This window comes from Pongo abelii, chromosome 1 (assembly GCF_028885655.2).
Source record: "Pongo abelii isolate AG06213 chromosome 1, NHGRI_mPonAbe1-v2.0_pri, whole genome shotgun sequence".
NCBI classification, from domain to species: Eukaryota; Metazoa; Chordata; class Mammalia; order Primates; family Hominidae; genus Pongo; species Pongo abelii.
In genome coordinates, this window is record NC_071985.2 from 23,718,744 (window position 1) to 23,731,667 (window position 12,924).

Genomic DNA, 12,924 nt, shown 5'->3' on the forward strand with positions numbered 1-12,924 from the left:
CACACAGCTAGTAAATGTGAGTGGCATAGCAAGGTTTGAACTCACTCTTGCCAAGAAGGTTGTCATGCTGGGCCCCCAAGCAGGCAAGCTGGGAGAGCACCACCTTGGAGAGACCAAAGAAAAGACCCAGAGACAGCAGGCGAGACATGAGTTTTATTCGAGGGATTTACGCACAGGGGGAAGTCCAGGAGCGGCAGGCTGGACAGGAGCAACCGCTGCCATTTGTGAAAAGCATGCAGGTTACGTAGAAACCTTCACATTGCAACTTTTGTTTGTTTGGTTGGCTTTTTTTGAGACAGGGTCTCACTCTGTCATCCAGGCTAGAGTGCAGTGGTGCAATCTCAGCTCACTGCAACCTCTGCCTCCCGGGTTCAAGTGCATCTCCTGTCTCAGCCTCCCGAGTAGCTGGGACTACAGGCGTCCGCCACCAAGCCCAGGTAATTTTTGTATTTTTAGTAGAGTCAAGGTTTTGCCATGTTGGCCAGGCTGGGCTCGAATTCCTGACCTCAAGTGATCCGCCCACCTTGGCCTCCCAAAGTGCTGAGATTATAGGCGTGAGCCACCACGCCCAGCCCAAAACCTTCACATTGCAACTTCCGTCTAGCAACTTCTACTTAACAGCCTCCACCTACCTCAAAACAATGGACCTCTGTTCCTTGTACAGCCTGTGTTCCAAGTAACGGGCCAGGGGCCTGATGTTCTTCATAGTTAAACATAATTAAACATCCAGGGCCGTTCCCAGGGTTCATAGCTTGGAACACTGAACAAACATCACCAAGGGACAAAGGGTCCTTCCCAGGCCATGCTTGAGTTGTTGCTGTCTGGCAAGATGCGCCCACCATACAAAGGCACTGGATGAACTGAAACACGTCCCTATTCCTGGTTTGTTTCCCACCCTCCTCAGCCCAGATGGAGCCCCAGGGAAGGCCCCCTGATGATGCCTGAGTCTGAGCTACTTTGGGAGAACAGGAAGGGCACACACAGGGGGTGCCTGGAACCACCAAGGAGCCACATGGGCCCCCAGGCCTGGGGTCAGGGAGGTTGATGGTGTGGGTTGGGGCAGCCCAGGACACCTGGACTGGCCTTGGGGCATTTCCTGAGCACTCTCAGAAGTATCTGCCCCTGCCCAGGAAGGGGGCAAAAGCCACCCTGGAGACCCTAGATGCTGGGCTCTGACTTAGAAGCCACTCCACTCCTGGACTCTTAGCTTTGCTGACCTCAGAGCCCAGGCCTGAGTCCAGGTCATCCCCATCCATGGAGGCCCCAGGATGACCTCTGACCCCCATGTTTTCCCATGGCCCTCACTTGGCAACCTGGCCTCTGGTTGGGGCCACATCCTGGCCCACCAGGGGCAGGAGGGTGTTCAAGGGCACAGGGCCCCACTCCTCATCCACCCTCCTACCTGGCCCCCTCCCCCTCTCCCCAGCATGGCCAGCCCACTGCCCTCCAGTGCCCTTAGCTCTGGGCCCAGGGCCAGGTCCAAATGTGCTCTGAGTCAGGGTAGGGATCACTCATTTCCTTGCCCCGCTCTCCTCCCTTAGACAGAAGATCTGGTTCTGGGGCCACTTTACCATCTCAAGCCCAATCTGGGCAGACCCAGGTGGGGATGGTTGGGGAAGCCAGGCTCCTTCTTCTGCATGACAAAGGGTGGGGCTGCCCTCCCTCCTGGCAACACTTCAGACCATTGTAAACAGTCTCCCAATCCACATTTGTTTTATTTTTCTGAACTCTGGCTAGCATTGCCAGATCTAGCCAATAAAAATACAGGACTCTGGTGAAATTTGAATGTCAGGTAGACAATGAATAATTTTTTTGGTATAATTATGTCCCAAATAGTGCCTTGTATTTTGTCTGGTAGCCCTGCCTCTGGCTGATCACCCAAATGTTTTATTTCCCCAGCAAAACTCTTCAACCAGCTCACAAATCCACATTCAGGATAGGGGTCCTCTGTCTTGGGGGATTGTCCCCCTGCCCCAGCCTAGACCTGATCACCTGGATTGAGACCACCTGGCTCCCTTTAGGGAAGAGGTCAAAACTAGGCTATAAATAATTTGAGTGTGCCAAGAACTCTATGAATTGCAAGACCTGACTTTATATGGACATTGATCATTAACTTTGTGAGCTTCGGGAAGTTGACACCTCTGAGCCTAGGTTTTTTTTCAGCTCAAAAATTGGGAGAGGTTGCCCTGAGCCGAGACTGCGCCATTGCACTCCAGCCTGGGCAACAAGAATGAAACTCTGTCTCAAAAGAAAAAAAAATTGGGGGAGAAGGTAGCCTGGATATTCCTTTCAACTCTAAACTCTAATTCTGTGAACAGCAGGGATGAGGGAGAGGATGAGGCTCCTTCCTTATTGGACAAAACCCCGTTGGAACTAAATGCTCCTAGGCTCCCTTGCCTAAGAAGGTCCCCCCAGAACAGTGGGAAATCTGGTTTCACAACTGGGGACTACCAGCTCAGGATCTCATGAGGCCCCAGGACCCTCTGAGCACGGGCCCAGATGCTCATCCCTGCAGACTGGATTGGCCCTTAGAGAGCCCTGGCATTGCCCGAGCCGCTCTGGTTCCTGTCGATTGTTTGGTTGCAGCAAGGAACAAGACTCCAGGTCCACTTACCAGCAGCTGGGGGAACTGAGCCTCTTGCAGAGAACGAGAGCCCCACCTCTACTCTAGGAAATGAGCTTTTTAATTTAACTGGTCAGGCCTCAACCCACATTAGGGGTTCATGACCATTGTATAGACAGCTGTAGCCAGCTGTTCACAGCCCAGACAGACTTGCCCTATCTAGACAGCCCCCTCCTCCCAGCTCAGGGACCCGTCTGGCTGTGAGCTCCCAGGAGGTCTCAGGGGTGTGACCTCCCTCCCTCCTTCCCTCCCCACTCCCTACCTCCTCCCTCCACCCCAGGCTATAAAGCTGCCCAGGCTTGGCTCTCAGCACATCCAGCTGCCTGAGACCCTCCTGCAGCCTTCTCAAGGGACAGCCCCACTCTGCCTCCTGCTGCTCCTCCAGAGCAGCACCATGCGGCCCCTCTGGCTCTGCTGGGCACTCTGGGTGTTGCCCCTGGCCGGCCCCGGGGCCGCCCTGACCGGGGAGCAGCTCCTGGGCAGCCTGCTGCAGCAGCTGCAGCTCAGAGAGGTGCCCGCCCTGGACAGGGCCTATATGGAGGAGCTGGTCATCCCCACCCACGTGAGGGCCCAATACGTCGCCCTGCTGCGGCGCAGCCACGGGGACCGCTCCCGTGGAAAGAGGTTCAGCCAGAGCTTCCGAGGTGAGGCCCTCCCTCCCTGCTGCCCCCGGTCCCATGGGGCAGGTCAGATGTGCCCACTCCGGTGATGTCAAAGGGCTCCTGGCCTTGCAGAGGTCTGCGGGAGCCTGGGTGAGGGCTACGGTCTAAGGGGCAGTGAGGTGGGGTCGGGCCTGTGAGGATGCTGGGGCCTCAGCATGCAGTGGTGCGTGCGGTCAGGACTCTGGGGGTCTGTTTTCATACTGCCACTCTGGTCTGAGCTCTACTTGGAGCATATTGCTTTAAAATCATCTCACAACCATTTACTCACGTGGAACTGGGGTATAACTAGGTCTTGCCCATCTCCCAGCATTGTGAACATCAAAATGAGTCATTGTAAATAGAAGCACGTTTGGGTAACTGAAAAATACTGCACTTAAGTAGACAACCTGGGTTATACCTGGCTGTCAGGGGTGCAGCTGGGCCTGAATCCTCCTGCAGTCTCTCGCCTCCCTAGCTCCTCAGTGCTCAGAGTTAGACCCAATGCCAGGCACCTGGGTGAGGATTCCGCTCCCAGCATCTCAGCTGAGGCAAACTTGCTAGCCAGGGTCCCACAGGCACCCCTGCCTGCTGGATGGAAATTGTTGCTAAACAAGGCCCAGATCCAAGGGAGATTTGTAAACTGGGTTTGCCCCAGAGATAGAACAGGGCCGGTGTCTCCTGGCCTGGCTGCCAGCTCAGTGGCCCTGCCATCCTCAGAGCTCCGCTAGAGTCGGGGGAGGCCCTGCTGACCCTGCTCTTGTCCCCAGAGGTGGCCGGCAGGTTCCTGGCGTCGGAGGCCAGCACACACCTGCTAGTGTTCGGCATGGAGCAGCGGCTGCCGCCCAACAGCGAGCTGGTGCAGGCCGTGCTGCGGCTCTTCCAGGAGCCGGTCCCCAAGGCCGCGCTGCACAGGCATGGGCGGCTGTCCCCGCGCAGCGCCCAGGCCCGGGTGACCGTCGAGTGGCTGCGCGTCCGCGACGACGGCTCCAACCGCACCTCCCTCATCGACTCCAGGTGGGGGTCGCGCGGGCGCGCAGGGCAGGGGGAGGGCGCTGCTCGGCCCGGCTTGGGGGCGGAGACGCGGGGGGCGTTGCGGGGTCCTCAGGGCCGGTCCCAGTCCCCGCCCTCAAGCGGCGCTGGGTCTCTGTGTCATGTCTCAGGCTGGTGTCCGTCCACGAGAGCGGCTGGAAGGCCTTCGACGTGACCGAGGCCGTGAACTTCTGGCAGCAGCTGAGCCGGCCCCGGCAGCCGCTGCTGCTACAGGTGTCGGTGCAGAGGGAGCATCTGGGCCCGCTGGCGTCTGGCGCCCACAAGCTGGTCCGCTTTGCCTCGCAGGGGGCGCCAGCCGGGCTTGGGGAGCCCCAGCTGGAGCTGCACACCCTGGACCTTGGGGACTACGGGTAGGTGCTGAGGGTCAAACTGGTAAGCTGGAATAAAGAGACAGGCAATTAAATTTATTTTGAAATGGACAACTTTTCAGAGTGCTGTGGGAATGAATGAGACAATGTATACGATTCTTCCTCTGACTCTTAGGAGGTCCTCAGTAAGTATCGGTTATTAATTTTCAAGTTATTTCTAGCTGTCCATCCTATATCAAAGACATCCAGCATTTTGAAGTTGAGAGGTGGATCATAAATCTCCAACCCAGACGCCCTCTGACCTCAGCCCTCCCAGCTGACCTCTGACCCTGCTCTCCTTGCCCACACAGAGCTCAGGGTGACTGTGACCCTGAAGGACCAGTGACCGAGGGCACCCGCTGCTGCCGCCAGGAGATGTACACTGACCTGCAGGGCATGAAGTGGGCCGAGAACTGGGTGCTGGAGCCCCCGGGCTTCCTGGCTTACCAGTGTGTGGGCACCTGCCAGCAGCCCCCGGAGGCCCTGGCCTTCAAGTGGCCGTTTCTGGGGCCGCGACAGTGCATCGCCTCGGAGACTGCCTCGCTGCCCATGATCGTCGGCATCAAGGAGGGAGGCAGGATCAGGCCCCAGGTGGTCAGCCTGCCCAACATGAGGGTGCAGAAGTGCAGCTGTGCCTCGGATGGGGCGCTCGTGCCAAGGAGGCTCCAGCCATAGGCGCCTAGAGTAGCCATCGAGGGACTTGACTTGTGTGTGTTTCTGAAGTGTTCTAGGGTACCAGGAGAGCTGGTGATGACTGAGCTGCTGATGGACAAATGCTGTGTGCTCTCTAGTGAGCCCTGAATTTGCTTCCTCTGACAAGTTACCTCACCTAATTTTTGCTTCTCAGGAATGAGAATCCTTGGCCACTGGAGAGCCCTTGCTCAGTTTTCTCTATTCTTATTATTCACTGCACTATATTCTAAGCACTTACATGTGGAGATACTGTAACCTGAGGGCAGAAACCCCAGTGTGTCATTGTTTACTTGTCCTTTCACTGGATCTGGGCTAAACGCCTCCACCATCACTTGGGACCTAAGACCTGGGGTTAAGGGTGGGTTGCGCATCCCCAATCCAGAAAATAAAGACTTTGTAAAACATGAATAAAACACATTTTATTCTGTAATTTTGTAATTTTCTATTTTATTTTAATTAATTAATTATTTTTGAGATGGAGTCTCACTGTGTCACCCAGGCGGGAGTGCAGTGGCCCAATCTTGGCTCACTGCAGCCTCCGCCTTCCAGGTTCAAGCGATTCTCCTGCCTCAGCATCTTGAGTAACTGGGATTACAGGCATGTAACACCATGCCAGGCTAATTTTTCGTATTTTTATTATTATTATTTTGAGACAGAGTCTCGCTCTGTCGCCCAGGCTGGAGTGCAGTGGCGCTATCTTGGCTCACTGCAAGCTCTGCCTCCCGGGTTCATGCCATTCTCCTGCCTCAGCCTCCCGAGTAGCTGGGACTACAGGCGCCCACCACCACGCCTGGCTAATTTTTTGTATTTTTTAGTAGAGACGGGGTTTCACCATGTTAGCCAGGATGGTCTTGATGTCCTGACCTCGTGATCCGCCCACCTCGGCCTCCCAAAGTGCTGGGATTACAGGCGTGAGCCACCACACCCGGCCTAATTTTTTGTATTTTTAGTAGAGATGGGGTTTTGCCATGTTGCCCAGGCTGGTCTGGAACTCCTTACCTCAAGTCATTCGGCAGCCTCAGCCTCCCAAAGGGCTGGGATTACAGGCACGAGCCACTGTGCCTGGCTGTAATTTTCCATTTTAATCAAAGCTCTGCAAGTTGAGGAAGGAGCAGAAAGTTCTACAGGTCAACCTGATTGTAAAACTAAGGAAAGAGCTTGAGTTGGCCAAAACTTGGTAAAGATTTCGGTTAAGTAATACAGGAAACTAGGATTAAAATGCTTTCAGGGCCAGCACAATGGCTCTCTTCTGTAATCCCAGCACTTTGGGAGGCTGAGGTGGGTGGATCACTTGAGGCCAGGAGTTCAAGACCAGCCTGGCCAACATGGCGAGACTACATTTCTACTAAAAATACAAAAATTAGCTGGGCATGGTGGTGTGCGCCTGTAATTCTAGCTACTTGGGAGGCTGAGGCATGAGAATCGCTTAAACCCAGGAGGTGGAGGTTGCAGTAAGCTGAGATCACACCACTGCACTCCAGTCTGGGCAATAGAGCGAGATTCTGTCTCAAAAATAAAATAAAAACAAAATGCATTCCGATTCTAGTATCTATGGTACCTGTCCTCCCAGAATTGATACAGAAATTTTTTTTTTTTTTTGAGACGGAGTCGCTCAGGCTGGAGTGCGGTGGCGCAATCTCAGCTTACTGCAAGCTCCGCCTCCTGGGTTCACGCCATTCTCCTGCCTCAGCCTCCTGAGTAGCTGGGACTACAGGCGCCCGCCACCACCCCCGGCTAATTTTTTTTGTATTTTTAGTAGAGATGGGGTTTCACCATGTTAGCCAGGATGGTCTCGATCTCCTGACCTCATGATCCGCCCACCTCGGCCTCCCAAAGTGCTGGGATTACAGGCGTGAGCCACCGCGCCCGGCCAATACAGAAATTTTTTTGTTCTTGACACTTTGATTTTCCTGGGCATAGTGATTGGGCTTTACTCCAATCCCACTTACATCAAAATAAAATCTGTGATCAAAATTATCATCTATACTTAGAGAAGAAAATAAAGCTTCAGAGGATCTGGAATTTATAGCTATAAGAGCTGTGCAGCTGGGCGTGGTGGCTCACATCTGTAATCCTGAGGATCATCTGAGGTTGGGAGTTTGAGACCAGCCTGACCAACATACAGAAACCCCGTCTCTACTAAAAGTACAAAATTAGCCGGGTGTGGTGGCACATGCCTGTAATCCCAGCTACTCGGGAGGCTGAGGCAGGAGAATCGCTTGAAGCCAGGAGGTGGAAGTTGCAGTGAGCCGAGATCACACCACTGCACTACAGCCTGGGCGACAGAATGAGACTCTGTCTCAATAAGTAAATAATTAATTAATTAAAAATTTAAAAAATAAAATAGTGATTTTACAAGCACTTCACACAACTGACATAACAAAGGCTGTGGCTATCTCAATTCACATTCCGATCCATCAAGGCCTTCTCTTAATTTTGAAATAACCTTAACCTACTCAAGAACAAATTTAGAAATTCTTTCTCTCTCTGAAATCTTTGTCAGTGGCTCCAGCATTCTAATTACCAAGACCGGAACCTTGCACTTGTCTGGACCCACGGCACAGACCAGACAGGTGGGGGCACCATTTATTGAGGAAGGAAGGAGGACAGGCAGGTGCGAGAGTGGGGAGTGGAAGGAAGATTGGACAGGGACAGTCTGAGGAGCCAACCGGGAGTCCAGGGGCCACACCCAGGACTCTGCAGACGGTCAGATGTGGAGGTAAGAGAGCAGGGAGAGGGGATGGCCAGGCACAGCTATGGAGGGACAAGGGCAGAGATGATACTGGGGGGCACAGAGGAAAAACCCTGGAAAATAACTAGTGGCTAGAGGTTTGGGGAGAGAAGTGGAAAGCCAGATGGGACAGAAAAGAACTGAGAGAGGCAGGAAGAGACCCTTCCCGTCCCATCCCTGGACAGCCACAGACTGGCGCTAGAATCAGGGACAGGGAGGTAAGGCGGATTTTTTTTTTTTTTTTTTTTTTTTTGAGACGGATTTCGCTGGTTGCCCAGGCTGGAGTTCAATGGCAAGATCTTGGCTCACCGCAACCTCCGCCTCCCAGGTTCAAGCGATTCTCCTGCCTCAGCCTCCTCAGTAGCTGGGATTACAGGCATGTGCCACCATGCCCGGCTAACTTTGTATTTTTAGTAGAGATGGGGTTTCTCCATGCTGGTCAGGCTGGTCTCGAACTCCCGACCTCAGGTGATCCGCCCGCCTCGGCCTCTCAAAGTGCTGGTATTACAGGCATGAGCCACCGCACCCGGCCGTAAGGAGGATATTTTTATACCGTTACAAAAAAAGATGAAAGCTCAGAAATGGAAGAGAGGTCGGAGAACCTGCAAAGCCATGCATGTGGGGTGAGGACTGCTCAGAGCTCAGAGAGGTTTGGTGCTGGAAGGGACCCGAGAGGAAGCTTTGGTCCAACCGCTCATTTCACAGATAAGGAAACGGGCCTGCGGAGGGGGTGGTTGGCTCCTTGATTCCCAGGACGCGCTGTTCTCTCCGAACCCAGCCTGGCTTCCTGCGCAGCGCCCAGCAGTCCCTGGCGCGGCGGGCCGGCCCTGCCCTCGCGAGCTTGCGGTCCACTTGTGGAGGCCACCGGCTCCCTGGAAACATCTGGCTCCGGACCTGGAGGCATGCCGCGCTCTCGGGGCCGGGCTGGAGTTGGTGCCCTTGGCTGCCCTGGCTCGGGCAGTAATGGACTTGGCCCCAGGGACCGTCGGAAATGCTGCGACCCGCCCCCACATTTTTGCCCGAATGGAGACCCTCCGGGCTTTGACGGTCCGGCCTTCTACAGCGGCGGGGGAGCCGCGGCCTCTCGCAGGGCGCTCCGCGCGGTCCCTGACTGCCCGGAGCCGAGGTGCGGGCTGAATCCTGCTGAGCTCCCCCGGCTACCACCCCGCCACCCGCACTCTCCTGGGGCAGGTCTAAGAGCTCTTCGGGGAAATTCAAAGCACTACAGGGACCAACGTTTGCAGATGCTCTCCCTGCGCCGCGACCACCCTGTGCTTGGCCCAGGTCTCCCGGAGGCTCCAGAGACTGGGCTCGTGCCGAGGGACGGAAGAGGGTGCGCCCCGGCAGATCCCTTCTTGGCGCCTGGACGTGAGCTGGCCGGTCCGGGGCTTGCAGACCTCCGGGAGGAGCTGCGGAGCTGAGCGGCGACCAGGAGGCCAGGCCGGGGCAGAGGACCGCCGAGGGTCACCGCGGGAGGCGCTGTCGGCTGCGTCCAGGCTTGCGCCAGCGCGGGCCAAGGCTCCAAATTGGGCAAGCGGTGGCCGCAGCTCTGCGCATGTGCAGGAGGGGCCGGAGTTTCACTTTGTAACTTTTAAGTGGTCGGAACACGCCCGGCGCGGCTGGGTCCCGCCAGACACGCCGCCGCCACAGGTACAGGGGACAAGGGGCGTGAGGAGGGGGAATGCGCCCTCCGCCTTTCCCGGGACGTGCGGGGCCGGGTCCACGTCGGGGTGCGCGCCAAGTGTCCGGTTCCGGAACGGCTCCCAGCCTCCGCAGACCCCAAAGCCCCTGACCCCAAGCACGGGGTGACGACGCGGGATTGGGTGGGAGGAGAGGGTCCGGGCAGGGGACGCCGCGCCCCCATTCCAGCCCTGCGCTCCTCGGGACTTCCTGGCGGCTTTTCGCTTTCAGAGCTGGTACCTCCTTCTTCCCCACCCCTCTCTTTGGGATTTGTCGGCGGAGTCCGACTTCCCCCCTAACTAGGAACGTAGCTATGGGCTTCTCGGACCCTATACGAGGCCGGGCTGAGAAAGGGCCAAGCGTCCGAGTCTCCTGACGCCAGGAAGGCAGAGGCCACCCTCGGGCTGTCCCTGGGTGACCACTTCCTGCAGCCTTGGCGGAGTCCTGAGGAGGGAGGCTGGGGACTCGGGGACTGGGGGGAAGGGCGGGGGCGGAAGGGGTGAGGCGAGCTCTGCTAAGAAACCAAATCCGCAAAGGTTCCAGCACCTGATAAGACTAGCTACCTGAGGCCCTGGAGGGGCCTTGGTCATTCAGCCCTAGGCAGGTGGTGACCTCTTCAAGGGCAGGGGTGGACAGCCTGGTGGACCCACTGACCCTCCCTTGACACCTGTCAGGTCATCCTCAAGTCTGCTGTGCCTTCAAGGGGATATGAACGGAAGCCGAGGCTCCTTTTCTTTTCACACGCCCCTCTCCTTTGTTTAGTGTGGGGGCAAAGGTCTCTCCTAGCTGTTCATTGGGCTCTAACAGAGAAGACGTCAGGTGGGATCCTGCCCTTGTGTTTCCCATTAGCTGGAGGGGCGACTTAAAATAAAGGCAAACAGCTTCTAATTGCTTGCTAGGGCCGGGTCCTGAGCTAAGTGCTTTACAGGTGTTTGGGGTCTGTGCCTCCCAACAGCCCCGGGAGAGAGAGTCATCACTCGCACTTCCTGGCGAAGGAAGCCGAGGCACAGAGTGGTTAGGCTGCTTGTCTGAACTGTGTGGTGCTGAGACCCTAACTCCAGAGCCTGCTCACATAATCCCTGAGCCACACTGCCTCTCGTTTCAGCCAGGGGCCTTGTCATTTCCTTTGTGCTCCAGGGTAGAGGTAAACAGTTGTCCGGGTTACTGGGTCCTGTTTGGTGTTGCCATAAGAAGTTTGTATTTTACTTTGCAACCTTATTCTGCATCTGAAAGACCAGAGTTAGCTCCTGAGGCAGAAGGCCTGGAGCTGCTTGTAGTTTTGCTATCCTCATCACAGGATTGAAAGATTTGGTGATGATAAAATTACGCTGAATTTGTACGGGCCTTCTTGCAAGAACGAACAATATCCATATACTTCCTGCAACATTCTGCTGGTATTTCTAGAGCTTGTCAAGTTGGCCACCAGGCCAGTCCTTGCTGCCAATGGAGACTGGCAGTGGGTTAGCATAGGTAGTTTACTTTGGCAAATGTAGACCAGCTGTTGGATTTAGCGCTCTCCCACTGGCCACAATCAGACGCTTGCCTGCACATGGATTGAACTTTGGATTGGGAGCGTGAAGTCACCTGCTGCCCACTCTGGCTCTTGGGCCTCAGCAGTAATTTTTGGCTTTCCTACCCTCAGCATATTAAGTAAGAATAAGGGGATGAATGGAGAATTTCTGGAAGGCACAGGTAAGTGCTAGGCATTCACATACATCTAGGATGACTGAATATTGCCAGGGGTTCTCAGCCAGGCAGTGCCACTGCAACCACAGTGCCTAGCTGCTGGTTTGGCCTCCTCTCTACAGCTGCCAGCTGGGTGCTCCCCTCCCCCTGCCTTCTCAGCCTGGCAGCACTGTCCCATGGTGTCTGTGTTCCCAGCTGCCCACTCAGAGCGTGCCTGTTTGTGAAGATGCAGAGGGGCTGTCCCATTGAGAGCCAGAGGGACGGAGCTGTTTCAGGGTATCTGGACTTTACGTGTCTAATGGGCAGGGACAGGCTGGGACTGAGCTGAAAGGTCTGAGAGAGATTGTGGGTCCCCAGAGCTGTGCCCTAACCTGGGTGCTCATCGGAGAGGGCAGACAGGACTGGCCACCTGACCTTACCTCCATCTCAGGCTGAGAGTATTTGCTAGCCACCTCCCTGAGTTCTTATCAAACTTTGTCAAACCACCCTGGGAAGCCTATTTGGCAAGAGACAAGTAACTTAGAGGCATGACTGGGGCTGGAGGGAGGGGGAAGAGGAGCCGCAGGTGTTTCCCTCCGCGGAGGCCTCTCTCCTTCTCTGCAGCACTGGCGAGGGTATGCCACTCCCAGCACCACCACAGCACCCTCCCCTTTCCAGGGACAATGCTCCCTCTGTGAGCATTTTATGGGGATGTTTTTTCTTTCCACTTCACTTTTCAAACCTTCCTTGTTCATGCTGCTGTGTTCCCTTTTCCTGATTCTAGCTCTTGGGGAACCGTGGGGAGCCTCTCCAGTAGCACTAGCCCTTGGGGCCCAGGTGAAGTCCTTTGCCCGGGGCCCTACCGTGAGCCCACAGCCTCCAGGGTTTCTGTGGGAGAGGGCTGCTCCCCTAGACCCAGCAGGTCCTTGAGCCATTGGCGAAGAGGAGAGAGGCTGGGGCCACAGGTGCTGGCCAAGGAAGGAGGAGTAGGGTCGCACAGAGGAGCACTGATGGATGGAGAACCAGTTCTGGGAGTTTGGGGAGAGATCCAGGCAGGAGGAAGCCCACTGGGCAGAACCTAAAGCTCCGTATGGGCAGCATGCATACACGGGTGTGTGCTCGAGGGTTTCCATCCAGACCCCTACACTGGAAAAGGGTGGCTCCCATGTGATGCTGGGTGTCTGTGATCCTTCAGGAAAGTCTACAGTTTGGTACCCCAGGACTCGCTGATCAGGAAAGCCCTGCAGGACATGAGCGTTAGGCCCGAGGCCTGACCCTTGGCAGCTTGGGAGGTGGCTGGGGCTGCTTTTGCCTTTGCCAGAGACAGCTCCAACTGAGGACCTCTCCAACAGGCCCATCCACAGTCCTTCCTTCCCCTAGTGTCTGGTAAGTGTAGGGATAGGAAGGAGGGATAGGTGGTGGCCTCAAAGTGCTGGGCTGGGGTGTTCCATTGGGTGGTGCCACTGGGGGGTTTTAAAGGGAAGCCAAGAACAT

General features: G+C 55.8%; 2 protein-coding genes across 6 annotated transcripts in view; both read left to right on the forward strand.

The window, feature by feature from the left end:
- The first annotated feature begins 3,017 nt into the window (after window positions 1-3,017).
- Window positions 3,018-5,784, forward strand: LOC100435934 (left-right determination factor 1). Its single transcript, XM_002809395.4, has 4 exons — window positions 3,018-3,267; window positions 4,032-4,278; window positions 4,425-4,664; window positions 4,973-5,784. Exons 1-4 carry the CDS (start codon window positions 3,018-3,020, stop codon window positions 5,334-5,336), a joined length of 1,101 nt encoding a protein of 366 aa, XP_002809441.4. The 3' UTR covers window positions 5,337-5,784.
- Window positions 5,785-9,628: 3,844 nt separating this feature from the next.
- The window catches only part of TMEM63A (transmembrane protein 63A), a 35,786-nt gene continuing 32,490 nt past the window's right edge, over window positions 9,629-12,924 (forward strand). For 4 of the 5 annotated variants that reach the window (XR_010137113.1, XM_054530540.2, XM_063716087.1 and 1 more), the window contains exons 1-2: window positions 9,629-9,735; window positions 12,626-12,816. The gene's annotated coding sequence lies outside the window, so the exon portion shown is untranslated. 5 annotated transcript variants of the gene reach the window in all.